Source organism: Cyprinus carpio, chromosome A2 (assembly GCF_018340385.1).
Source record: "Cyprinus carpio isolate SPL01 chromosome A2, ASM1834038v1, whole genome shotgun sequence".
NCBI lineage: Eukaryota > Metazoa > Chordata > Actinopteri > Cypriniformes > Cyprinidae > Cyprinus > Cyprinus carpio.
The window spans coordinates 7,477,007-7,503,952 of NC_056573.1; the positions used below are offsets into that span (position 1 = coordinate 7,477,007).

General features: G+C 34.4%; 3 protein-coding genes across 4 annotated transcripts in view; 1 reads left to right on the plus strand and 2 right to left on the minus strand.

Annotated features, from left to right (window-relative positions):
• Nucleotides 1–13,113, plus strand: part of gipc2 (GIPC PDZ domain containing family, member 2) — a 14,315-nt gene extending 1,202 nt beyond the window's left edge. Inside the window, exons 2-6 of the mRNA XM_042770968.1 lie at nt 8,712–8,897; nt 9,395–9,575; nt 10,319–10,437; nt 11,252–11,333; nt 12,094–13,113. Coding sequence (XP_042626902.1) covers nt 8,712–8,897; nt 9,395–9,575; nt 10,319–10,437; nt 11,252–11,333; nt 12,094–12,245 — 720 coding nt within the window. The 3' untranslated portion in view covers nt 12,246–13,113. The remainder of the gene's footprint in view (nt 1–8,711; nt 8,898–9,394; nt 9,576–10,318; nt 10,438–11,251; nt 11,334–12,093) is intronic.
• Nucleotides 13,114–15,338: 2,225 nt separating this feature from the next.
• On the minus strand, nt 15,339–19,222 carry LOC109087456 (thioredoxin domain-containing protein 12-like). 2 transcript variants are annotated; one of them, XR_006161739.1, is made up of 8 exons: nt 19,060–19,222; nt 18,510–18,570; nt 17,766–17,818; nt 17,324–17,397; nt 17,070–17,139; nt 16,884–16,967; nt 15,598–15,844; nt 15,339–15,475 (listed from the first exon to the last, which is right to left on the minus strand). XR_006161739.1 is itself a non-coding variant. In XM_042770978.1 (7 exons), exons 1-7 carry the CDS (start codon nt 19,160–19,162, stop codon nt 15,765–15,767), a joined length of 525 nt encoding a protein of 174 aa, XP_042626912.1. In that variant the 5' UTR covers nt 19,163–19,222; the 3' UTR covers nt 15,461–15,764. The 2 variants fall into 2 exon arrangements, 1 of the variants encoding a protein (XP_042626912.1); XM_042770978.1 differs by having other exon boundaries at nt 15,461–15,844.
• Nucleotides 19,223–24,046: 4,824 nt separating this feature from the next.
• Nucleotides 24,047–26,328, minus strand: LOC109094717. Its single transcript, XM_042767259.1, has 6 exons — nt 25,835–26,328; nt 25,668–25,754; nt 24,867–24,908; nt 24,660–24,776; nt 24,466–24,507; nt 24,047–24,359 (listed from the first exon to the last, which is right to left on the minus strand). The coding sequence occupies exons 1-6, from the start codon at nt 26,033–26,035 to the stop codon at nt 24,240–24,242; spliced, it is 609 nt and encodes a 202-aa protein (XP_042623193.1). The 5' UTR covers nt 26,036–26,328; the 3' UTR covers nt 24,047–24,239.
• Between the last annotated feature and the right edge of the window lie 618 nt (nt 26,329–26,946).

Here is a 26,946-nt window from a genome sequence, read left to right on the forward strand (position 1 = left end):
GTCATGAGGGTCTGAAGGGGTCCTCTTTGTTTTATGATGTTCTTGTTACATGATAGATTTCCTGTATGAAGGTTACGACACACTGATTGACAAAATATATCTTTTATTATCCTTTAAAAAAAGGCAAAAACATTTTTTCATAATTATTTTTAAAGAATAAGCTTTTTCAAAAAACTTTTTTTTTTTTCCTTCACCATTTTCAGTGTTGGCATAGGTCCTGGGTTTTGTTTTTGTAGTGTAACATAGGTGTTTTCAAGTTAATTGTTGTATAATTGGCATGTTTACATAACTTACTAAATAGATCATACAACAAAGATAAGTGGTATAACACTGACCCATATATGTGATTTGAAAAGCATCACATAAATCACGTTTAGTTTGTAGTTGTTGAAATACAAATCTTCAAACTGAAATACCAGAACTCTCATTGCAATTCATAACTCTTTTAATTTTTGGTGAATTGGTGGCTAATTTGTATGAATTCGTACAGTCTTCATTACAAATCACGTCGTACAAATTCATACAAAACCACCACCACATAAAATGGTTAGATTTTCTCAGGATTGGGTTGTGTTATAGGCTTTTGAGCTCAGTATATTTGATTCTGGGTGATTTAAAGCAGTGCTTTCTAAATCCATAGAAAACTAAAACTTGAAACATTTATTTTTCAGAGTGTCAGTGAATGGTGTTGCCTGGCCTCTTATATATCAGTTGGTCCTCACTTGAGAAAGTTTCTTAGAATGCTCTGCTGAAAACACTTAAGGGGGTTCAGCCCAGAAACCAGTCGGACTAGTAACTGGACTTTTGAGCCAGACCTATCAGGTGTGAGGTGTTAAAGGTTACCTAACAGATGGTTTTGATTATATTCTGAAAATAAATCACTTGATGGCTTTGTTTTTGTGAGGTTTAACCATTGCTGATACCTCAATCCAGCACAATTTCTTTATAAATATACCATTAATTATATGCATGTTCAAATGGTAGGTTCGCTGATGATGGTTTAGGAACATTGCAGGTCCTCAGAGGAAGTCCCTCACATCCTGTTACAGTGGGCACAACCCTAACACATGATGATAAATCGCTCCATCCTCTTCGGGGACGGAGGGAGTGTAGAGTAGTGCATACTGTGCAGCATTTCATTACTCTTTTGCATGTGTTGTCTTTTGATTCTTAGTGCTGTCTTTACCAGAATATTGGGATGATTTTTTTTGCTAATGAAGTGGCTACTATTTGGGATTCAAGCAATAACTTGAAAGCTGTCATATTTAATGGATTCTTTGGTATTCTCAGATTACTCCCAATATCGTAACACCCAAGGCATTCAAAGCTTCCCCATGTCGGCTTCTAGAAAATAAGTATACCCAGTTAAAGGGGCAGTGTCGATTAGGTTAAACTGCCCTCTGTTAACATGTTAACGTGCGTACAACATTCATTACCTTCCTATGCAAAATTAATGAGACAAAGAGACTCATTTTGTCAAGTGACTGGCAGACTGAAGCCAGACTTCTCAGTCATCGTTGTTGGTAGTTAAGTTGGTTTACACAAGTAAAAAGACATTCATCTGTCATTTCGCAGAACTTCACTGGTCAAAGTCTGTTTATTACTATGACATTTGAACTCTGTTGCACATGTTGGATTGCGTGACTTCACTGAAGTGTCTTTTAATGGAGCTAACATATCATTTGTTTAGCATTTGCATGCAGGTGCTGCTGTCTGGACATTGCGTTGTCTGCTCAACAGTCGGTTTTGCTTTCTATGTTTTGCAGGATCAGTCGATTAGGAGAATTGGTTGATTGTTTTGATTGTCCTCAATCATCTATGAATGACCAGGCCTATCTAGACTAGACTGAACATTTGCTTCAGGGCCTTCAAACTGCTGTGTTTTTGTTTGTTTTTTTTAGTTTATTTTATTTTCTTTTTTTGTTATTTTATGTTTAGTAGCGGTATTTCTATTTGATCTCCTCTTAAAAGGAGTCCTTATTAAAACTAAAAATGAACTAGAAAGGTTCCGTCTATTTGAGTGGACAGTATGTAGCATTGCTAATGGACTTATAATAGATGCCAGACAAGTTGTGACCCATGCGTTTTCCATTAAGACAAAAGAAAGCAGCAGTGAAAATTTGTTTTATTTTAAAATTCAAATGAGTTGTGAAAGGGTTGATCTGTGCATGCTGGCTTTTTCGCTTTTGTAAAGCTAGATATAGACAGCAGCAATGTTGATTAGCGTCAGTGTTATCTGGTGTGGCAGGTACACACAGTATATCTCTGAGTGACATCAGCGTACACTTTCATGTAAACTGTAGTAGTAACAATGGCCTTCAGTGAGGATATGTACAATCGTAATTCCTGCAATATTTCATAGACAGTATCATCCATTGTAGATACAAGACCAGTTCTCTGTAACCATTTGCAATCTGACTAAAGACTTAATTCCAGCTATCTCAGAATTGAATTATTCAGTGACAAGGTATGCGATTCCGTATTGTTGTTTAATAAGGTGAATTTTGTAAAGCCCAGCAGGAACATCAAAATTAAAACGAAGTAAATCATTTTATATTTTGCTTATACATTTTTTTGCCTATTTTAATGTATATTAAAGACCTAGAACTGCAGTTTTGTGGCACTGAAAGTAGCTAATATGTATTTTTTGTTGGAAAATCAACCAAAAATATTTCATGACTCATTTCTACACTACACAAATTTTTGTCTAGTCATATCTTAGAAATATCCCACCCAGCAACACCACCAGCTACCTCCTACACTCTAAAAAAAATGCTGGGTTAAAAACAACCCAAAACAGGTTGTAAATTAAAAATCAGACCCATGATTAGAGGCAGCAATAATCAAAAGGTGAACATTTATTAAAGAGCAATTTTAAAAATGTTATTATTTAATTATTATTTATTCAACTTCCTATAAATAAGTGTTAATTTCCAAACTATTTTGGGTTCATTTTAAGCAAGTAATATAGTCATTTTTAAGCAATAGTTGAGTTAAATAAAACTACCAAGAAGGCTGGGTTAATACAACCCAACCGCTGGTTTCGCTGGGTTTTGTCCATATTTCACACAGCATATTTTAGACTGTTGGAGGTAGCTAATGGTGTTGGTGGGTGGGATATTTCTAAGATCAATAAAATATTTCATTACTCATTATGCACTACACACACACAAAAAAAAATGATGCCTTGAGTAAACTCTTTGAGGATATATTGAATTTTATTTTCAAAGCATTATATTGACTTTTATACCCTACAAAGCATTGATTCATAAATCATTCAACACATGGGCCTCAGAAGCAAAAAAATGTGGGCGGGTCCTCCCCCAGAAATTTTTTACTGGTGCATGTTAGCGTTATAACAACATAGTGTAAGTGTAACTGTTATTCAGTGCTGCAACAAAGACTACATGATGCCTTTAAAAGCAACAGGCGGACAAATAATGAACATTCACTTAAATACCAGCTTGTTTAGTGACAGTATGTGAGCACACAGCCAGACCCACCTGAGCGGCACATATGCTAAGATCTTTTGTTTACCTCGCTGTGTCGCGGGAGTGCAGAATATGAAAGTACTGAAAACACGGAATGGAGAATATATGGACTCTAATTGAGCCAAAGTGGAATGGATTTGACGAGGCAGCAGCATGGAGGTCAAGGCTGTAGCTAAAACGCGGAATGGAGTTTAATTTATTAGGGCATTCCTCAAGTGGAATGGATTGGAGTGGCGGTGTTCTCCCATTGAAACAGTAGGTACAATGTGACATCAACAAAAAATGCTACACATCAGATTGTTTTAGTAACGCCTACACCTACCCCAACCTTAAACCTACCTTTACAATAATGCAAATACAGTAATTATGTGTTGTTCAGCATGAGAAAATTAATGCAATATTGATGTGCACATGCACATGGGTCTTGTCCCACCCACATACAATGGTTCCAACGCCCATGATTCAACAGTCTTTCTCATGGATGTCTTCTGCCATTTTGATCTCACACTTTCATTTAGAAGTCATTTACATGCTTTTCATATTATGTTGCAATACTTGTCACCCACACTGAAAACAGAGGTTGAACCTACTCAGGGTCATTATAAGGAATATAATTTATCAGTGTTGTAACCTGTCCTTCAAGTATGTACTTGCTGTTGTCAGCTGAATGGAATGTGTTCAAGCACAACACAATTTCAGTCGCACCTCTGTTGAAACCCGTTTAGATGGTTATGTTGTTAACTTCAGACATCAGTCTGTGTATTTTGAATACACACATTTTATCATATGGATCAAATGGGATTTTATCAGATGGGATTGTTACCTTTACTTTATGAAATACAGAAAAAAATAGCAGACACATGCCATTTATTTGACCGCAGTATTACAGTTCTCCCAAAAAATGTTGTTTATGTCTTTCCAAACCTGAATGACTTCTGTGGAACACAAAAGTTATTTTGAAAAATGCCTCTGTTTGAAAGTAAACAGGGTCCAGTGTTGTTTTGGACCCGTTGACTTTCATTGTATGGACAAAAACATCTGAAACATTCTTCTAAATTTCAGAGAGAAAGAAAGTCAGTCATACAGGTTTGGAATGAGTGTGAGTACATGATGACAGAAATGTAACTTTTTGGGAATCTTTCTCTTTAACACGTGTCATGTTAACAAGTATGTTAAAAACAAGCTGAGAATTTCACTAGCATGATCGACACTTCGTTCACAGGGTGTAAACAGTGAAGTTTTGAAAGTTTCCTTTACCTCACCTATGTTAATGGTTACCTATGGAGAAATGTTGATGAGATTTATTTTGCTGTTGTGAATGGATTTACACAGTAATCGTTAAGCTAGCTGGTTAGTCAGCCGTTGTAATGAATGATTTGATGATTCTCTTCACTTCATCTACAAACATATCGTGTTGTATAAAAAATTTGGCTGCTTCAGCATTTTCACCTGTTAAACTGTGTTAATCTTTCAAAGCCTGTACCCCGGTATACATCATGTTTGTTCTTTTTTTAGTCCAATATTCATGCCGGCTTAATCTTTAGTCTCCGCTCTTTCATTCATTCATTGTAATTAGAGCAGACTGCCCTGCCAAGACCCCAAAATAGCACCTGGTTGCCAAAGAAACAGGCCTCTTCATCCCTCTATCCGACCACAAATGGATATTTGTCCCATAATCCACTTTATTTCTTCAGAGGTGTTGTAGTAGTTTACTTATAATACTGTGTATTGACTGACAAAATTGTTTTGATCAGCTCAGTTGACTTCCTGCTTATCTCAAGAATGGGATTCTGTAAAGGTCGGCCTGTTGCAATCCTGTCAGTGGGAGTGCCTTGTATTGAAGGTGAAACATTTGCCAGTTGAAGGAGGTTGTTTTTCTCATACGATGTGGGCGGGTACGTCACAGCGTAGCTGCTGAGGACGTCCTGTGTCTCTAAAAACGTGCAATGTGTAAGAGGAAGCGTGATGTCAGTCGCAGCCTTGGTAACGCAGTGTAGGTGTCTGTGAATCCACCCACAGATATGGCAAAGATCCGCATCCCAGCCTGCCAGGGCGAAGCAAAGCTGGCCGTCTAGTAGCCAACAGCCCTCCTTCCCCCAAACCCCTGTCCCTTAGAAAGCTCCCTCTTAATCCGGGGCCTGTTGAGAGGCCCGGTAACCAGGGCAACAGTCTTGTATGCATGTCAGCTGATGTGTGTCCAAAGTGCCCGCAGTGCACAAAAGGGGGAGAAAACAAGTCATCTTTGTTGAAGTGGCTGCACCACCAAAGGTCGTTATAAAGAGCTGATAGGAACTGATCTTTTCTCTTACGTCTCTCGTCAAATTGTGTCCTTACTTAAAAAATGTGCGTGTTTGTATGTTAACAATCCAGTTATCATGGAACAAATGAAATACTTCAGTCTTTCTTGACTTGTTATATAATACTAATGTGTAGAAGTTTAGTTTTCACCGAGTGTTGACTGGCCCGACACATCAGCCGTGAACTTTAAATCTGGTGTCTCAGGTTGCCAGGTTTCATGTTTCCTTGCTGCTGCCAGAAAGTCACACTGAAAGGTTTGATGCCAGATACCTAGATGACTGACACTAGGGGGAATCCATCTGTCTGTGTGGATATCTGCATTTGGAGGTCAACAAAACACTGTTATTGGATTGGCTGCATCATGGGACGGCCTGTGATGCAGGTCCAGTGTAGACTGTAGATGTCTCACATTCGTAGCTTAGAAAGTTCTTCTTGCATTTTTGTATTTGTCTTATATCGTGTATACGGCATTCATTTTTAAAGTATTTTTTAATTATATAACACTAATTAGTTGCAAGACATTTGTTTTTTTTTTGTTTTTTTGCATAACAGATGTAGATAAAAAAAACAAACAAACAAAAAACTAATATTTTAAAAGGAATTCATGCTTTCCTTTACTCTGCTCTTCTTTCACATTTTCTGCATTGATTATGGGGGAAATTCCGTGAAATGGAAATGTTGTGAAATCTGTGAAGTGATGACACAGTAACTGGTTGTTGAAACATTAACAAATTAATCAGATTTTTTTGATAAACCATATGTAATACCTAGTGAAACATCCTAAAGGAAGGTGTACAGGAGTCCAATTTTATCATAATTTGGAAACAAACCAAAGCAATCATCGTTGGATCATATTGGATACTGGATTAATTGAAACTCCTAATTAATGTTTAATTTTTTTGTGTCCTATTAGATATCCTATCTGTAAGAGAATCGCTACTTGTGTTGTACTGGAATAATGTTTTGCAACTTTAGGAAATAATTTCGGGAGCTGTACAGTCCAGATAGGTTTTTTTGGGTTCATTTTGATTACATATAGGGAAATTTTATTAGTAATCATAGTTTTCTTTCTGGCATTTCTGTGTTCTAAAAGGAAAGGTAATATTTATGTTGGTCATTGAGGCCTTAAAGGACATGAACGAAAAACAAAAACAACAACAAAAATGACCAGGGAGCAAAATACATTTTGGAGAATGAATTAATACGTTCCCATGAGAAACTTTGTGTTCTTGCTAAAATGTTGCATTCTTGCATTTAAAAATACATTTGACGTGTGGGAGGAAAAACTGTATTGTAATGCTTTTTTGAGCAAGTGCAAAGTTTCAGGGGAATGCAACACTTTATTGAGAAAATGCAGATCTTTCGTGAGCAAAGGCAGTTCTTCAGAAAGTTTTTCAAGAGAACACAAATGTTTTTGAGTGCATGCAAAGTTTGGTTAAACTTTATTTCAATAATCCACGTCATAAATAGCTTGTAACTACATGTCAGCTAACGCTTTAGAGTGTTAGTAGACTTTTAGGTTATAGTAGAATAAGCTGACAAACTGCAAAGTTGCATAGTCAGTAGAATGTGTGTTTGGGCCCATCAAAATAAAGAGTTAACAAACATTAAGCAGACAGTCTTATACTCTAACGACTGGAAATTGACATGTAGTTAGTAAAATGTCAATCAAAATAAAGTGTTACCCAAAGTTTCTCTGGGGAGCGCAAAATTGCAAGGGGACGCCAAAGCATTTAAATATAATATGTATGGGATAATGTACATCCAGCCGGTTGTTATCTCAGAATAAACCCTGACAGGGTGATCAGGACCCCGACGTGAAGCGGAGGCTACTTGCCACATAAGTAATTAATTAGACACGAAATATTGATTTGAGTTGAAATATTTGAATGCAAAGCTTCCGTGTGAACAGCAGTTGCTAGCAAGCGACAAGTTCAAACTAGACAGACATTTAACGTAACCGGTGCAGTCAAACCACTTATTACACAACATTTCACCACAGAAATAATTAAGGCACTAAAAGAATTAAGACGGAAATGTTTTAAAATCTTACTAGTTTTTTAGTTATCATATAATCCATTGCAGCATCCAAAACAATCATGGCAAAATGGAGCAAGTCCGCAATACCAGGATGACATAATTAAATAATTGTACAGCATTTTGAATTGAGTATTAATATTTTATTAGCTAAACAAACGCATAGCTTCCACCAAGAAAAACTGTTCCTAGCTAGAGTACAGCGCTGACTTCAGTTACCCGGTTGAGCCTGTGTTATCAGCTTTTACCGGTTGTTAGTGAGGGATAACATACCTCGGAATGTCGCGACTGAGCAATCAGAATCAAGTATTCCACAGAGCCATGTAATAACGAGGGATAACATACCTCGGAATGTCACAACTGACCAATCAGAATCAAGTATTCCACAGAGCCATGTAATAACGAGGGATAACATACCTCGGAATGTCGCGACTGACCAATCAGAATCAAGTATTCCACAGAGCCATGTAATAACGAGGGATAACATACCTCGGAATGTCATAACTGACCAATCAGAATCAAGTATTCCACAGAGCCAGAATAAAAACAGAGCAAAAAAAAAAAAAACATAAAAAATATAAAAAATAAAATTTTTTTTATTTGTTTTTTTTCGAGCATACCCTTAAACTGAGGAATTAGTTTTGAGTTTTGAAACACGCAATATGTTTATATTGTGTACTGTAAATATCAAGAATGTTTTGATTCTTCATTTCATTATCCCTTTAAACATTTTCTAATACAACAAATGAACATTTTATATATCTGACTGTGGGATCAGCTACTAAACTAAATTTAGTACATTAAATCCTCAATGTTCTCATTATTCTCTGACTTTAAATGCCATCTCCCTGTAGCTGAAACTCTCCTCTCTATGTATTATAACAGATCCTATTTTGCACACTCAACACCCACAAAATTGATATGGAAAAGCTGCTGGGAGGGCAGATAGGACTGGAGGACTTCATCTTCGCTCACATAAAAGGCCTCAAAAAGGAAGTGGAGGTGTACAAAGCTGAGGAGGCACTTGGGCTCACCATCACAGACAATGGAGCTGGATACGCCTTCATAAAGGTAGACTCACAATCATGATTTGGTTAGAACAGGGTGTTATTTTGGAATGCCGCCCTTTTAGCATAGTAATAATTAGTTTTCTAAGTGTAGTGCTCATAGCTTGTACTAGCTTTACCCATGTACAGAAAATGATTTGCATGTTTTTGAAAGTAAAATTTAGTGCTTTGAGAGTATTTTATGACTTTCTGTAAGTTGTAAGATATCCCTTTGCACAAATAAAAACATTTGTCTGCTTTTGGGTATGTTTGACCAGGCTTTGATTGAGAGAAGTTAATTATTTAATTTAGGTGGTGTAGGAAGAATGCTACCCTGTGATTGTAAGATCACACGTTGAAGTACTCTGAATGCTGGATTTGTATCTTTAAAGCCATGAGTTAGTTGTGTTTTAGATTCATTTTTGAATTCTCTATACATATTATTTTAAGGCCAGGTAATGGTTAAAAATACTTTTGCACAGTTGCTATTTTAACATGTTAACAGAAGTTATTATTAAATAGCGTATCAAAGAGGGCAGTGTGATGGATGGAGTAAAGGTGATCTGTGTGGGAGATCATATCGAATGCATTAATGGAAAGAACATCGTCGGAATGCGGCACTATGAGGTGGCGCGAATGCTGAAGGAGCTTCCCAAGGATCAGTCCTTCACCATCAAACTTGTGGAGCCCATGAAAGCCTTTGGTTTGTCATTCATTCATGTTGAAGTACTCTTTTTTTTGTTTTTTGTTTTTCTAGATATGCTTGATTTTGAACATTGTATGTGACTGATGTATGTAAAAAATAAATAAAATCTAGACAGTAGAGTGCAACAGTTTCTGAAGTGAAAATCCCATTTATGTTCTCAATACAGAAAACTTTAACAATAAAGTATACATCTTTTACGACAGACAGCTCATGAGCTCTAACATTGATACATGCTGGTATTTGCTTCTAAAGAAGCCATGTGTTGATGATTTTAATTTCATTTTGAAAGAAAAATGTTTAATTGCTGAATTCCCAATGAAGAACTACACTTCCCATAATCCTCAAAAGAGCTCCACCAATCAGAGAAGTGGCAATGGAAACTGGAGCAAAAGAGCTTCAAAGAAAAACTTGCAATTGAGACTACTTTTATGTATTTGAAGTTTTATACTTAAATTTTCTTTACATAATTTGCCATACTTGATTAGTAGCTAATTGTCTTATGAAATACATTTAACACACTGTATTTTTTGCCTCATATCCAAGTTTTTAATGATGATTGATATCCGAGCTTGTTTGATTCAAGACCATTTTTTTTTTAATCCAGATGGAAAAAATAAATTTATAAATACTAAAACCGTTATTGTTGCACTCTATTTCTATGCATTATGTGATCTATTAAATGTTATTGTGTTCATAAATGTTGATTTAATGTTAAAAAAAAAAAAATTTTCACTTGGCAGAGATGCTTGAACCAAGGTCAAGAGGGGTTGGAGGAAAATCCTCAGGAGATGGCAAGATAGGCACAGGCAGAGAAACCCTCAGATTGCGCTCCAAGGGTCCTGCAACAGTCGAGGAGATGGTAACTGTGTTCTCTCAATGTTGCAATTCTGAGTTATATCTTACGATAAAAACGGAGATATGTACACAGAGTAAACAAAACTGTGAGGAAAAAAAGTCAGAATTGTAAAAAAAATAAAAAAATTAAAAAAAATAAAAACATTGCCTTTTTTAAATATCTATGACAGGAAAAAAAAAAACCTGACCTGCGAGATGTAAATGAAGAATTCAGAAAATTAATTCAGAATTGTCCAGCAAAAACTAAGAATTCAGAGAAATTATCAGAAATGATCTTTCATTCCATATTCCATGGTGGAAACAATCTTCCATATACAATAACATTAGCAACATGGCCACTGACAGTTTTAAAGGGATAGTTCACCCAAAAATGAAAATTAGCCCATGAATTACTCACCCTCAAGTCATCCTAGGTGTATATGACTTTCTTCTTTTTTAGATGAATCCAATCAGAGTTATATTAAAAATTGTCTTTGATCTTTCAAGCTGTTTCATGGCACTCAGCGGGTGTTACAGTGCTTCAGTCCAAAAGAAGTGAGATAAAGTGCATCCATCCATAATAAAAAGTGCCTCACACGGCTCCGGGGGGTGAACAAAGTCCTCCTGTAGTGAATCAATGCACTGCAACGCCGGCTGACTTTCATGAAACAGCTTGGAAGATCAAAGACAATTTTTAATAGAACTCCGACTGGATTCGTTTGAAAGAAGAAAGTCATATACACCTAGGATGACTTGAGGGTGACATGGGGTTACTTTCATTTTTGGATGAACTAACCCTTTAAGAGTCATGACATTCATGATTTTCTTTTACTTCACAGCCCACAGAGTTTGAAGAGAAGGCAGTGAAGAAAGTGGATGACCTTCTTGAGAGTTACATGGGCATTCGAGACACTGAATTAGGTGAGATTTCACATCATGGAATGTCATGTAAGGATGATATCTTATCATGAACATTTTACCTTGTGAACTTCTTAAAGTTGTTTTTGAGTATTATTTATATTGATATTGTGTGAAATTGTATTTGCCAATGTTTCTTTTTATGACTCCATTATATGTTGTGAAGCACATTGAGCTGCATATCTTGTATGAAGAGTGCTATGCAAATAAATGTTTATTATTATTTATTATGAAAGCGTGTTTTAACAAAATACAGTACAATTCAAAAGTAAAAAAAAAAAAAAAAATTATGTTTTTGAAAAAAGTCTCTTATGCTCACTGAAGCCAAATTTATTTAATCAAAATGCAGGGGAAAAAAAAACAGTAATATTGTGAAAAATATTTGTAGAATCTTTGAAGAATGAAACAGAGAAGGTTAAAAAGAACAGCATTTAATTGAAATGGAAATCTTCTTAAACACTAAGACTTTACTGCCACTTTTGATCAATTTAATGCATCCTTACTGAGTAAGCATTAATTTATTTTAAAATAAGAGATTTGAATGGTAGTGTACATTTTATAATTTTTTTTACTACATATTTTTCTGCATTGCTTATCTATGTAAAACAAAAAGTTTATTTAATATACAAAACAACTGTATATTAAATCTGGGTCCCGAAGTGACTTTTGCAATGGTTTGTTGCATTAATAAATATTACTAATGTGTCAGGCTCTGAGTATTGCAAAACAGGATGACTTTATCCTCCTCCTCACTTCTGTACAGCGGCCACGATGGTCGAGGTGGGCAGAGATAAGAAGAACCCTGATGAGTTTGCCATGGCTCTGGACCAGGCTCTTGGTGACTTTGCCTTCCCAGATGAGTTTGTGTTCGACGTCTGGGGAGCCATCGGTGATGCTAAACAGGGACGGTTTTAAACGCTGCTACACACACACACACACCCTCCCCCCAACAACCATTATAAAAAACTGAGCTGAAATCAAGATCATCCTGTTCAGAGTCATGCAGTTTATAGCTAGCATGCTGAACATTTTAACTGATATGATTGTAAGATATATTTTTTACAAATAAATAATAAACAAAAAATAATAGTAAATATCACCACTGTATTTTTCTTCACATAATACATTCTCAAGCCTTTCAAAGAGCTTCAACAGCAGTTAGGCACCAGGTTTGGACCTCTCAGGATGAGAAGAATTTATCTAGAGAAATTATTTCTGTGGTTTAGCATTTGTAGGTGAAGCTGGGAGTTTATGATATTAAAAAAAAAAAAGCCAAGGGAAAGGGTGATGTTTGAAACACTCTTTTGCATAGAGAGCATTTTGTATAGAATTATGGATATACATCCATTGTGTTTTTAGAGCTATTTTAGACTTTGTAATTTATTTAATAAAGTGATGAAACTTGGAAAATTGCAGCTCCAGTAGTCAATTCAAAATATACACATGAACATAAAAACATAAAGTTGTCATGTAACCTTAAAAATAGTGCCAACCAGATAAAGTTCATTTAAGAAATATCACAAATGAGTTAATATCACATGGTTGATTTTATTGCTATTAGTTTTATTGTAAAATACAATCCATAAGGGATCACTTTTTATGATAGATGTATGTTTTTGTGTGCCTTCACGTTTGTTTTGTCAATTTAATTTAGTATGAACAATTTCTATTGTGCTCAAATCACAGGTTTTGTCTTTGCCTGTTTTTTTGTTGTTGTTGTTGTTTGTTTGTTTGTTTGTTTTTTGTCATCCATTTATTAAAGGTGAAAAAAGGATGTACTAAATTGCTTTGTGAATATGATCATTTACTGTATTATTTTTTAACTTCAATCAACATCAGGTACAATTGCTTCTTATATTTCAAGCTGCAATATGCCATTTGATTCTGAATCATGCTGGTTGTTGTTGGTGTATTTGCACTGGGGTTGACCAACAGGAGAGTAGTTTCCATTTTCTAGTTCACAGTGGAACAGAAGGACTATCTGGATAATGACTGCCCCCTGCTGTAGCACTAATCATGAGGTTGTGCTTTGTGTAATAGCCCTATCAGGCAAAACAGCTCCATAAAGTGGTAGTATTTGAATATAACAATGGTTACTAGTAATCATTTAATTAATACCAATAAAACAAAGATAGTTTTGAGACGCAATTTCCTCCTAAGGTTACAGAAAAAGTGGGGCTTTTGACAACTTTAATCTAAATAAATAAAAATTGTTGGTCTTCTTGCACATTTTCAGAACTTTAATGCATTTACACAACTGAAAATCAAAAAATGTTGGGACTGTAAACTATTTTACAAAGAATCACACCTGAAGTCTGCATATCCAACAGGCCACAAAAAGTTGCATAAAGGAAGATCAAAGTTGGCACACACAGCTCCAAAATTAGAAAAATATTTCTGTTCTCACCACAGGTGACGTTTCCAGTCTAATCGTCTGATGAAGAGCTTTTAGGTTCGAAACGTCACCTGTGGTGAGAACAGAAATATTTTTCTACTGTGTTTCGAGCTGTGGTGTGCCAACTTTGATCTTCCTTCCTATAAGTTATTTTAATATTTTTTGAAAAAGACTCTTAAACTCACCAAGGCTGCATTTAAAGTAGAAATCTTGTGACATTATACATGTCTTTACTGACATTATACATGTCTCTTATGGTAAATTTAATACACCCTTGATGAATAAAAGTATTATTTAAAAATATTAAACACATCTTACTGACCCAATCCTTTGAATGGTAGTTTAGGAATCATTTTATATGATACACATTTTAATTAGTTGTTGGTTTGTGTGTGTCATTTTTTTTTGTGTGTGTGTGTGTGTGTGTGTGTGTGTGTGTTTTTGTTTGTTTTTGTTTTGTGTGTGTGTGTGTGCCTTTACAGATGGGTCATCAGCTTAATTTTGTAATTTTGTAAAAATTGTAGCCACGGCCCGACAGGTGTCGTAATACCAGTTTCGGCCATGGGAGGCGGTATGCGGGCAATATACCCACCAGCCAAACCTGCAATACCACGAATGCTCTTGAAATCCCGATAAGAAAAAGGGAGCCGAAACAGAGTTTTAACACAATTCATTGGTAAGTAAGATGCTGTTAGTATTTCGCTAGAAGTTGCGGGAAGTTATAACCTAGGAAATGTATCGAAGGCTGTTTGTTTTTTCACCTGTTATTACCAAATAAACATTAACTAAGACAGCTTGAAATGCTAGCAATTTTTTTCCATACCCATAGAACCTGTATACCGAAGGCGTTCGCGGCTAACGTTAGCTCGCGTTTGATAAAGCTATAACTTACCCACAATCCGATCCGGTTTTTTCATCCTTTATATTACGAAAATGAAAAAGCGTGTGTGAAAAGAGTCAATTGCGTGTGTCTCACGGTGAATGCTGAGAGTTGGGCAGCTCTGGTTACGTTGGTTTTAAGTATTGGTCACGCTACTCTGTAGCTTGAGATGTCATGTTTCAAAATCACTTGAACACTGAAATAACTATATTCCAATATTTTGTAAAGACGCGTTATATCATTCTTTATTTGTAGCCTCATTTTACATATTGGTGAAAAAAATACGTTCAATCAACGCGCCGCGTTAACAATCAGGAGCCTGCTCAGGAGTCACTGGTGAAGACAGACAATCCCCCCCTTGGAAGAGTGTGTTGTAAATTACAATTAAAAAGTACATGAAAGTAGTATTTGCCACTTTTCACATTATAGGCCTTTCATACACACAAAGGCTTCAGGTACTGTCAATAGTAAAAATATGTTTTTAAAATTAAAGGCGACTCCATATATCGAGGACTAAAACTTGGCAAGATTAAGAGATACTATTAGAGTTTCTAATAACATAATAGAACTGGTACGCTCATGAAAACATAGTTTTTAGGGGGGTACAGTTTAAGGATTATAAGGCTCTTCATACAGTATAAGTGACTGTGTAACTGATAGTTTTTACACAGTTTTAACACATTGGTTTTCACAGCTTATTCCATCAACTTTATGCCATATTGTTAAAAAATTATGGCTTGGAAGCACATGAGAAATGCCTTACTGGCGTGTTTCTTAGTCAGAAAAAACATGGAGTGCCTTAAGAATGCAGTCAAGAGGGTCGAATGTTTTCAACCTGAATATGAATATGGACACGTCAGCTTTGAACTTCTGAAATGCAAGATGAAAAAAAATGATAATAAAATTTACTTTTAGCACCCATTATGTGACATGGACAGTAAGCATGCTTTGGTTCTCAAAGTAATAAGCCAATCTACCGCAAGCTGCGATACCTTGAAATGTAATCCGTAAATGCATTTTATATTCCTTCATTTTTGAAGCTTGTCTTGTGCTATAGCAGATCAAATTAAATGACAGGAGTTGAGGTTGGTGATGGATGGATGGATCTAATGTGCCCAGCAAGGTAATACAGTGTACTGGCTGAGATCTTTTGCCCTTCTTAGAGTTCATCCCCAATGTGGGCGGTCCTGAAGGCATCACCAGTCAGCTTCTCTTGAGCTTCCTTCATGCTAGCCACAACTGCACACGAAAGAAAAATGTGGTCAATGTCACTCGTTTTGTTCACATTGCACATTAAATCTCATTTGTTTTTCAAATTCATCTCTAGAATGGTCTGTACACACAGTCAATCCTATTTTGCATTGCCATTGGAAAGTTTGCTATTTGAAGCAAAGCAAGTGAAAACGAGTCATTTCAGACACGGATCAAGTCAATACACTGCATCATTTATGTAAATAATGCACTATATTTTGATGACAACATTTTTGCAAAATATACTGAAATATTTTAGCAACATGTGTTACGTCAGAACTATTGCGTTCCTATTCTATAGAATGCAACAGTTGGATTCAAGAAGTAAAAACGCCATTCGTTTTCTCCACAGGAAAATTCATTTTAAACCATAACTTAGAAACTGTTAAAGCAGACCTACTGTGAGCTCTGAGGTTATTAATCAAAGCTATATGCTTTTGTTGAAGCATCAGTTCACATTATTGACCTTGATTTAAATAATCGTGTTTAACAGTGGAATCCCTAGTGAAAAACTGCATTACCCACAGAGTCGAAACAATCAAGTCGCGCCAAATGAGCGCTGAGCTCCGCCCACTCCTATGAAGCATCACGAATCAAGCTGGTCTCCCGCATTCTCAGAACAGTTAAATATTTGAATATATATGCATATTTTGCAATAGACTTTATATATTATTTCTATATGTACACAAACAACAACTTTAAATAGACGGTTTTATATTTCTCCAATGTTTTAACTTTGTTGTTTGCAATGGTTCATGGGATTGTAGTTCTTTCTTACACTAAGCGTCTTGGACCTTTGTTTTTTTTTTTTGTCTCATTTTCAAATACTTTACTTCAAATAAATGTTTTTAATGTTGTGATTCACTTGTAGCTGGTTGGTTTGACTTGATTAGAAAAATGGTATGAAAAAAAAAACTTTTTTAAAAAACAGCGCCGCTAAAAATGTGGCCAGTAATTATGAATGAATAAAATATAGATTTATATATTTATGTGTCTTTTAAATTTCATTTTTCTTAGAATTTCTTACCTTGATCTGCATTGCTGTAGAAATATTTGTAGTTGGGGTTCCCATTCTTGTTTGTGATCTCAGAGTGGACTTTACCAGTGGGATCTACCAAAAAAAGGGGGAAAAAAGACAGTCTACCTTTAAACAATGGTTGATGTTCTAAACAAGTGCATTTGCTTAGTTGATTTGTTTATGTATATGACCTACCAAGAAAAAGTATTCTTGGAATGTAACCGCCATCTGGGCTAAAGGCCTCATCTTTTGGCTCCTCTTCATCCTACAGCCACATGGGACATGTAATGAGAATATGCAATATAACAACACATACCTTCTTGACTATATATATATATATAGAGAGAGAGAGAGAGAGAGAGAGAGAGAGACAGAAGTTTTTTTTTTCAAACCATCTACAATATGCATTTTGTAAAATGTAAAAGTAAATAAGAAGAAGAGCTCCTCACCTCCAAGTTAACCATGACAAAGTTGTGAGCCAACTCAGAGATGTCCTTTGATTCAGCAAACTTGGGCTTTAATGCTAAAGATATTTTTAAAACATCATAAATCATCTGTACTTTTCAAGGTAACAGAATAAGCCATTCATATATCATAAATAATGATATTTTTATTTTTTAATAATTATTATTTATTTTTCAAGGGTGATTAACAAAATATAACCATTCATATATCATAAATTACTACCGTTCAAAAGTGTTTTGATAAAAAATATCAAATAGACTTTTGAACTCTCTATTCATCAAATAAGCATGAAAAAAAATGTATCATGGTTTCCACAAAAATATTGAGTAGCACAGTCTTTTTCAAGACGAACTGAAAAAAAGTTCTGGATATTCCGCGGAATATCACTGATCTGTACACTGTCCAAAAACTCAACCAGCATCATACCTTTACAGGCTCCACACCACGTCTTGTGAATGATGACCATCAGAGGGAGACCACTGGACAGAACAAGATCAGAATTACATTTGGAAATCACTTTAAATTATATATATATATATATATATATATATATATATATATATATATATATATATATATATATATTATATATATATATATATATATATATATAATGCAAATGCAATAAAAAAATATAATGCAATGCAATACAGTGATGATTCAGAGATTTTTTAGAAGGATATCAAGTAAACTTCAGTCCACTAAGTGTTAATTTTGAAATATTACAAACGAAATATTGTAACTTTTATTTTATAAAAATATGTTTAGATTTCACAGACAAAAAAATAAATAAATAAATAAACAACATGTACCACAACCTGAAGTGGAACATTTTTATAATTATAACTATATTATATATATATATATGATATATATATATATATATATATATATATATATTTTGTATCAGTGAAGTAACAGAAGGCATGTAGTAGATTGAATACAACTGTTTTTTTGTTTTTTGTTTTCTCAGCAAAGTTTTGATCAAGTCGATAGTTTAGAGCACTTAGAAGTTTGATACAAATATGATACAGCAGGCTTTATTCAGTTAAGTGCCTGGACCTGACCTGATTATATTTCTGAAAGTCTGGTATAGGCCTACCTTTTACAGAAATACATAAACTACAATGTTACAAAGGATACTGAAAAACTAGATTAAGCCAGATGTACCTCGCTTCAGCCTCCTTCATCCCATCCTCAAGGCTCCGCCAGTCAATATGGTCCCCAAATCCTAAATAATACACACATACACGTCCATTTAAATGATACATCCGGTTAGGTGCAAGCGTACCTGTTAGAACAAGACACGACTCCAACCACAGAACAAAGAGATCCGCAACAATGCGTCTGTGCTCAGAGATTTAATCAGACTTTCGTCCAATACACAATGCACTGTCAGAGGCACGTCAGTAAAAATACATAACTCATCTGATCATTTTTGATTACTAATCTTAATTCCAGATGCAAAATCCCATAGATTTAGGTTTATAATGAGCTCATCACTTAATAAAACACACTCTTTCACCTGTATGGGAATAGATACAATGTTATATTAGCAGTATACATTTAGCCTTACTGAGACAGTACTGAGTTTTTGTTCGGTCAAGCGGGTGTTACATTAGATCCGCGTTCCGGGTCAGAAGCCGGTGGTCTAGCACAGCAATATTGGCGCTGATAGGGAATAGTTTGCTCAAATGTCTAAATTTATAGACATTTTTACCTCGTCCTTTGTCATCAGCTAACACCTCTCCGAAATGTGACGCAATAAAAACCAGTATAAAAGAAATCAGAGCAATGCTGAATAAAGACGAATGCATTTTCATTCCGATGGTCGCTAGCTCGAGCTGCCTGGGTGTGCAGGATAGAAACCCGCGGGGTCCTAAATACTGCCGGATCACAGGAGCGCGCTGATGGCGTCAGATGCGTCACATTTTATTTTATATTTTATTTTATTTATTTATTTATTTATTTTACGAGAACAAAATATACATCCGTTTACAAAAATGTACATAAAAACATGTCAGAGTGTACAAACCATTGATTCATTAATCAAAAAATTTATATTTGTGAAAAATATTCCAAGTCTTCTTTGTTACAATTGTTTTCCAAACTGGTACAGTAGTCCTTAGTCTGCTGAAGGAAATTAATGAAATTTGGCTTGGATCCTGACCATTTCTTCCCAAAATAATAAAAAGCTGTACAAGTAAAATTATTATTATTACTTTCACTGGAATAATACATCAACATTAGTTAACTTGAATATAATTCGTACGGTAAGAATTGATATATTTGTTTTCCTTCTGATGAAATTTTCCATATCCACCCAGAAAACCCTTGCCTATACACAATTCAAAACAGATGGACAACAGACTTCTTTTTTTTTGTTGAAAAAATCACAGTAATAGTAATTATCAATATCCAAATTAATTTTTTTTAAAACTCTTTTGTTTTGTTTTAAACATTTTAAATTTTATTTGTTGTATCTTTTTTTTTATCATTTAAACAGTATATTTCACAAATACGCCAAGCTTTATTCCAATTTATATTTCTAGTTTGATATACACCTGTTATAGATAGGGGAAAAACCAAGCTTTATTCCAATTTATATTTCTAAATACACTGGTCCACAATAAGCTTTTATAGCTGTATCACCTGTTATAATATTCCTATGGTTCATATTTACATGCTGTCTTTAACATATATTGTCTCAGAAGAATCACTTCCTCAAGCTCTTATAAAATGGACAACTTGTTGAGGTATGGCATCAAACACAACAGCATACTCCTTTGGCATAACTGGAAAAGCAAATTTATCCAAAAAATCACTATAAGATAATAAATTACCATTTGAATTTAAAAGTTGTCTAACTAACACAATATCATTTTTGTTTGTGAAATTTAGCTTGTTTGTGAAATGTTGCTAATTTCACAGGTAGTTTATCGCTTTTAAAATCACATCTCAACAGAAGATCTATGCCACTCATCATGTCAAACTCATGATTTTGTTTTTGAATTTTTGCTGATTTTATATGTAGCTCATCATGTCAAACTCATGATTTGGAAATGTATGCCACATGCTTATGCTTTGAAGATTCATAGACATGTGCGTCTGTTGTCAAACAGAAAAGAAAAACTGAGTGATGTTCTACTGAATAGAATTCTAGGCTCTTTGGAGTAGTCACAAATAAAAACAACCCTTAGAAGTCAGGGGCATACTGAAATGTGGGGGAAGTTAGTTCATTAACAAAAAGGTCTTCAAAGCAAAGTCTTTGTAAGGCTGCGAGAAGTATGGTACTGGCTGACAAGTGCACATTGACCCCTCTGAATATCACTCCTTACTATTGAAGTAATAAGTTTTGCAGTTGTCATTGCACAGGTCTTAAAGATAGTACAAAACAAACCTGTCATTAAAATGCACAATACACAGTCTTGTAGACTAGGGTGACAAGTCATTAAATGTACAGACATTCGTTTTACGGGGTCCCAAATTGTTGTATTTTAGAAAACTTTGAAAGGCAGACTACAGCTGTGGGGACTTGAGTGTACATACGGTCATAATTTATGAATCATAACCCAAATGATGTGGTTGTTTTTTTTGTGTTGCTTTACCCTCACTTCACTGGAGCTATAATAATCTATAATCTCTGAAAATATTGGCCTAACGCCTGGGGCGTCGTACTGGGGGTAAAACCAGTACTGATTAACAGGGCCCCAAAGGAAGAGAGGGCCCTTGAAAAGTCTGGAATATATTTTATTTATTTTACCTGGATATTTTCATGGGGGTGAGGGGGTCATGGGGGCCCATCAGGACTGCCTATGCATAGGGCCCAGGATCTTGTGCAACGCCCCTGCATAACACTTTACTATTGGCTGCTCTGGCAGCTAGCTATATTGTTGGCTAATCAAATCTGCAACGGGCTTAGCTAACGTTACGTATTTAGATGGGTGAGCATGAGCTTTTCAACTCGCAAACAAAAGTTTTAGACCCGCAAAAAAGACGGCAGAAAAGAGAGCAACATTTGTGGTTTCGCGATAAAAAGTATTGAAGTGCACAAAGAAAAATAAAGATTTACAAAGATTTATACGCACTGCAAATAATTTTGTTATCAATTTCTTTATTTTTGAGCCTTAAGAAGACTTTTTTTTTTGCAATCTTTTATTTTTTAATTACAAAATAATTAGTTTTACTTTCAAACACAGAATGTTTGATTGAATAATAAAGACACAAAAATAATTCCATACATGCTGTCCTTTTCTTTCATGAAGGTAATTAACCTTGAATGTATTGTTTAAAGTTTCAAAACTAAGCACAGATAAGCACTTTGCCCTTTGGTTTACATAAAATTTTCTTTCTCAAATAGTGATGTCTATTCCTTCATAAAAAAGGAGCAAGAAACTGTCAATCAAAATCTCAGTAGCCAATGAAAACACACTGCTGCTAGCCCCGCCCCCATGATAGATTTGTGCTAGAATGGCGAAGGAAAACTTCAGAAGCGTAAATAAAGACTCTGGAAACGCATTTGTAAGTACAGATCAGCGAAAGAAAGAGGAGAAAACAGTTAGCAAAACATGCAGTATTAAATAAAGACTCTGGAAACGCATTTGTAAGTACAGATCAGCGAAAGAAAGAGGAGAAAACAGTTAGTGCGGTTTACTTATTTTTTTCTGTTTCAAAGACATTTTATTCAGTTTCAATTTATATTTTCATAAGTTTCTTGAAAAATTACATTCATTCAAAGTCATTCCATAGTTTAAAAGACATGTTGCGTGTTCAACATCATGTCGGAAGCTGACTTGCATGATAGATAATAAGGTAAAAAAGTAAATGAAATTTTTTTTTTATTAGTAGAAAAGCAAACACACTAAAAAAACACTAAAAAACATTTTTTTAACACCTCAGATGTGTGTGTCTTCTAAAGTCCGCTGATGATTACATCACTGCTCTAACATAACACTTAATTTCAGTTTCAACTAACTAGAAATTAACTTATTTCCTGCTCAGTAGTGATCGTCTCTTTCACTTCCACTTTATTGGTGTACATAAGGTAACAATTCAATACATAATGTCATTATTAATATTAATAATATGACAAATGGGAGGGGGAAATCCTGCCCATACCCAGCTAGGAAAAAAAAAAAAACTTAAAATCACTGATATGCATTTACTGAAGTGATATTCAAGAACTGTGAATAAATTGCTGAACAAATTACAGCAAAATAATAATAATAATAATAATAATAATACGGCTAAAACATCCTCAACAAACAAATAGAGATTACCTTTGATAAAGTTTGATTAATGTATACAGTGCCGGACAAAATTTGGGCACATTACTATTTTTAATGTTTTTGAAAGAAGTCTCTTATGCTCATCAAGCGTACATTTATTTAATGAAGCATACAGATAAATACAATAATTCAGCAAGGATGTGTAAATTGATTAATTTTGATGGTGGGATGTTTTATTTTTTTAATTTTTATTTGTGTTTTTTTTTTTTATTAATTTTTTAATCATCAAAAAAATCCAGAAAAACAGTATCACAGGTTATAAAATTAATATTAAGCAGCATATCTGTTTCTAACATTGATAATAAGTCAGCATATTAGAATGATTTCTGAAGGATCATGTGACACTGAAGACTAAAGTAATGATGCTAAAAATTCAGCTTCACATCACAGAAATAGATTATATTTTAAAGTATAATAAAATAGAAAACCATTATTTATAATTGTAATAATGTTTTCACAATATATATATATATATATATATATATATATATTATTTTTTTTTTTTTCAGTATTTTTGATCAAATAAATGCATGCTTTATGAGCATAAGAGATTTCTTTCAAAAACATAAAAAAATAGTAATGTGTCTGAAATTTTGACTGGCACTGTATAAGTAAAAATATACAAAATTGAAAATGAAATGTATAAATAAAAAGGTTAGGAATCATATTTGTTTCAGGTGATTTTTACTGGAAATGGGTGGGGGGGGCATAAGAATCATTTCTTTAGAAGAATAAAAGGTGAGTGTGTTAATGTTAATTTTCTCACTAATTCCCCTTTTAATTATTTTTTTTAGCACCTTGACCACTTTTTTTTTCTCTTTCTATGGCTGAAATGAAATAAAAATATTCTAAGATTTTGTCCTTGAAAATATTTCTTGAAATTACAATGCAGTAATCGCGTGGCTGGAAACTTCCTCTTATGTGATGACAGCAATTGTTTGTGATCATTAAGCATTGGTTTGTATGAAACCAAAAGAAAAATAGAAATTCTAAATATTTGGTCACAATGATGATGAAACTGCAAAATGCGAGTCATTTTTACCAGTTCAGAAAGGTATAGGGAAGTAGAGAGGGTGCTAGTTGTATTGGTAATATAAGAATGGAAATTAGTACACCTGTTAAGCAATTACCAGACTATAATATGCAATGCCTTGGTAATATAATCATATCTTTGAATGACAGTTATAGGTTATCTTAGAAAGAAAGGATAACCTGAATAATCTTTCCTTATTGGCCGTCTGCATTATTTAGGTAATCATTTCTATGCAGAAAACTGTTTCAGTTTAGGAATATGACTATGTTGAAGTCATTTCCTCTTGTGACTTACTCCCATGTTACCACAAACATATAAGACAAATTATATATATTGTAACCAATGATATATTATGTATAAGACAAAGCATGACTAGTACAACAAGGTTTTGCTGAAGTGCATGGCCACCTTTAATAAAACAACAAGAAACAAATCAGAAGTTCACAAAAAAATAAAATAGCATACATTACTGCATAAATAAATAATGTTTAAATACAATAAATAACTTACTAATAAATAATCATTGCTTTTTGTAACAGTAAACTAACAGGTGTTTGGCCTATAGCAATTGCTAGTTTGCTATTTTGACAAAATGTAGTTGAAAACACGATTTATTGTTATTGTTCGAAGGTTAAAACCCTTTAGGACTTTGCACAGCTGCAGTCGTTCTTGAAAAGATTTTTGATGATCCACAGACACCTGAAAAAAATACATAATCATACTTAAACATGACAGGATCACAGAGGCCAAAAGAATGAACTCAAAACATTACATGCCTATTATCGATATACATAACCTGTTTTACCTTGGCTGGAGAGATGTCCATCACAGAGACAGAGAAGCAGTTCTATTACAACGTACAGAGAGAGAGAGAGAGAGAGAGAGAGAGAGAGAGAGAGAGAGAGAGAGAGAGAGAATTCAGTGAGTGAAAAAGAGGCTTGCACTTAACAGGAATTATAATAGAAAGCTGTTTGTGTTTGGTTGATTGGCTTATTTTACCTGCAGGAGGTCATCAATGCTCCAAACTACACTATTGGTGAGCTCTGGGTTAGAGTAAGCTCTCAATGTCTCCCGATAGTAGTGGAGATCTTCTAGAATTCTCTGTAGGCATTCATTCTACAAAGATATATGCCAATGTAAATGTCAAAAGACACTAATCAACAGAAGAATAAACTGAAGAACTGGGAATATGGATTGTACATTTACCTCATCAATATTTAGAACTGCACTGTGAGCGCAGTTAGAGTTCTGTTGGGTGGAAAACATAATGCATAACATGTTTTGATTACGTTGAAATTCAGCAATCAAGAATGTGCTATCATGAAGAAAGGAATGTTATAAATAATGATTTTTGAATACTCATTCAGGCAACTCTGTTTTCACTGCCTTCCACTGACAATAAGTAAGCATTAAAATTTTAATAAACCCAATTTTTTTTTCCACAAAAAAGAGTCTATCATCATTTCAAGAAGCTAGATTTTTAAGACATATTTTATAGTTATTTTAAACAACAACAATTTAATTTATTATTAATATTATAATTATTTTAGTAGTAGTATTTTCTTTCATAGTTATTTTGTTATTATTATTATTATTATTATTAGTAGTAGTAGTAGTAGTAGTAATAGTAGTAGTAGTAGTAGCAATAGTAAAAATAATAACAATAATATAGTTTTTGTTTTATGACTATTCAATATTTGTAATTTTTTAATATTTATTCATCACATCTCAGGACCATTTGAATTAGTGAATCCAAAAATATCCTTAAAATCAATAAAAATGATGAATATTAAAAAAAAAATCTACATAAAATATTCTGTTATACATAGGGTTATATGTCAATTAAACCTAAACTCTTGATGCTTATTTAAAAAAAAACAAAAATCAAAATAAAAAAAACGTATGGACTTGTCATTCTACTGTAATTCCTTGTCCACTTATACGCTATGACTCACTCCATTAGGAGGGCATCATCATATCATTTTTAGCGTGACTCTCTTCTCTTACCTGTGGTGTGCAAGCAGACACTGTTTGCCTCCTGAGATGCACCTCTGCGTTTTGCTGTGAGCAGTCAAACCCGCTGAACAGGTGGTCCTGTAAGCAGATAATATAGACTTTAGACCGTGTGTGTGTGTGTGTTAGCTATATGTGTTGCTTTACTGAATGACACTCACCATCTCGAGCACCGCTGACACGTTCCAGAGCAGTGAGCGCGCAAGCTCGTTGCACTTTCCAGTGAGGTTCAATGGTGATTCACGTGCTCCGACCGGACCGCCGATACTACATCTCCACAGCAAAGCTAAGCACGCAATGCTGACGACCAAGTCTGTAACAAAACATTGCATTTTACAATACATTATGTAAATAGGATGCATCTTTCATTTATTATAAATAAAATAAATTCAAATGAATAGGATAGAGCACCGAAATCGTTTGTAGATTTAAAAAAATAAATGCTAAATAAAAAGACTTACTATTACAAACCCTGGACAGCATTGTTGCGTTCAACTGTTGAATGTTCTAATGCTGAGGATCAGGATTTGTCCTTTTTAAATCATTTGGAGATAAGGGAGTTTCCTTTTCAAAACACGTTGTTATTAACTAAAATTAAATTAACCTGCTACCCATGTGTTTTGTAATTTCCGTGGTATAACAGATGTTGAGTTGTGTAGTTTAGGATACACTGCTTGCATGGGAATTAACGCATGTTTCGCTGTACTTCACAAGTACAGTGTGTGTGTGTGTGTGTGTGTGTGTGTGTGTGTGTGTGTGTGTGTATGCAGGATAAGAATCAAGAACCATCTTATTCAGTAAAACCCCTTTTATCCCTATCAATTTCGAGCATTTTTTTAACTAGTTGTGTTCTCGTTTACAGTCATATACACAATTTACAGAAACACATAAAAGAAGGTTTAAAAGAAACCTGGGCGTTTAACCTCTTATGCACGAGGGCTATTTTGGGGATTTCCACCTGGCATTTTGCCTACCCAAATTCAAAAGCTTCCCATACCCACATGCAGAGGTGTACATACAAACGTTTGGTATCATTTTACAGGAAACCCTTTGAAATTACATAAAACACTGTTGAAATTGATAAAAATGATTTTATATGTTGTCTTTGTTATAATAAATGTAAAAAGGGGCGCTTTTTGAATATTTTTTTTTTTTTATATATATAAACTGAAGTTTGAAATTGTATAGCTCAGGCCCTGAGAGGTCCAGCCTCCTGCAAACAATTTTATTTGTTTCCAGCACGTCAGCTAATAGAGAGAAAAAATTGTTTCTA

What these genes read in the sequence shown, in the direction of transcription:
- LOC109087456 (XM_042770978.1), bottom strand. Translation starts at nt 19,162, where the DNA reads ATGAAAATGCATTCGTCTTTATTCAGCATTGCTCTGATTTCTTTTATA. An exon ending in ATGAAGGAGGCTGAAGCGAG is followed by an intron (nt 17,819 to 18,509) that starts GTACATCTGGCT and finishes TGTTCTGTCCAG; the next exon opens with TGGTCTCCCTCTGATGGTCA. An exon ending in TTGTCATGGTTAACTTGGAG is followed by an intron (nt 17,140 to 17,323) that starts GTGAGGAGCTCT and finishes ATGTGGCTGTAG; the next exon opens with GATGAAGAGGAGCCAAAAGA.
- LOC109094717 (XM_042767259.1), bottom strand. Translation starts at nt 26,035, where the DNA reads ATGCATCCTATTTACATAATGTATTGTAAAATGCAATGTTTTGTTACA. An exon ending in CAGTTCTAAATATTGATGAG is followed by an intron (nt 24,777 to 24,866) that starts GTAAATGTACAA and finishes ATATCTTTGTAG; the next exon opens with AATGAATGCCTACAGAGAAT. An exon ending in TGGACATCTCTCCAGCCAAG is followed by an intron (nt 24,360 to 24,465) that starts GTAAAACAGGTT and finishes TATTTTTTTCAG; the next exon opens with GTGTCTGTGGATCATCAAAA.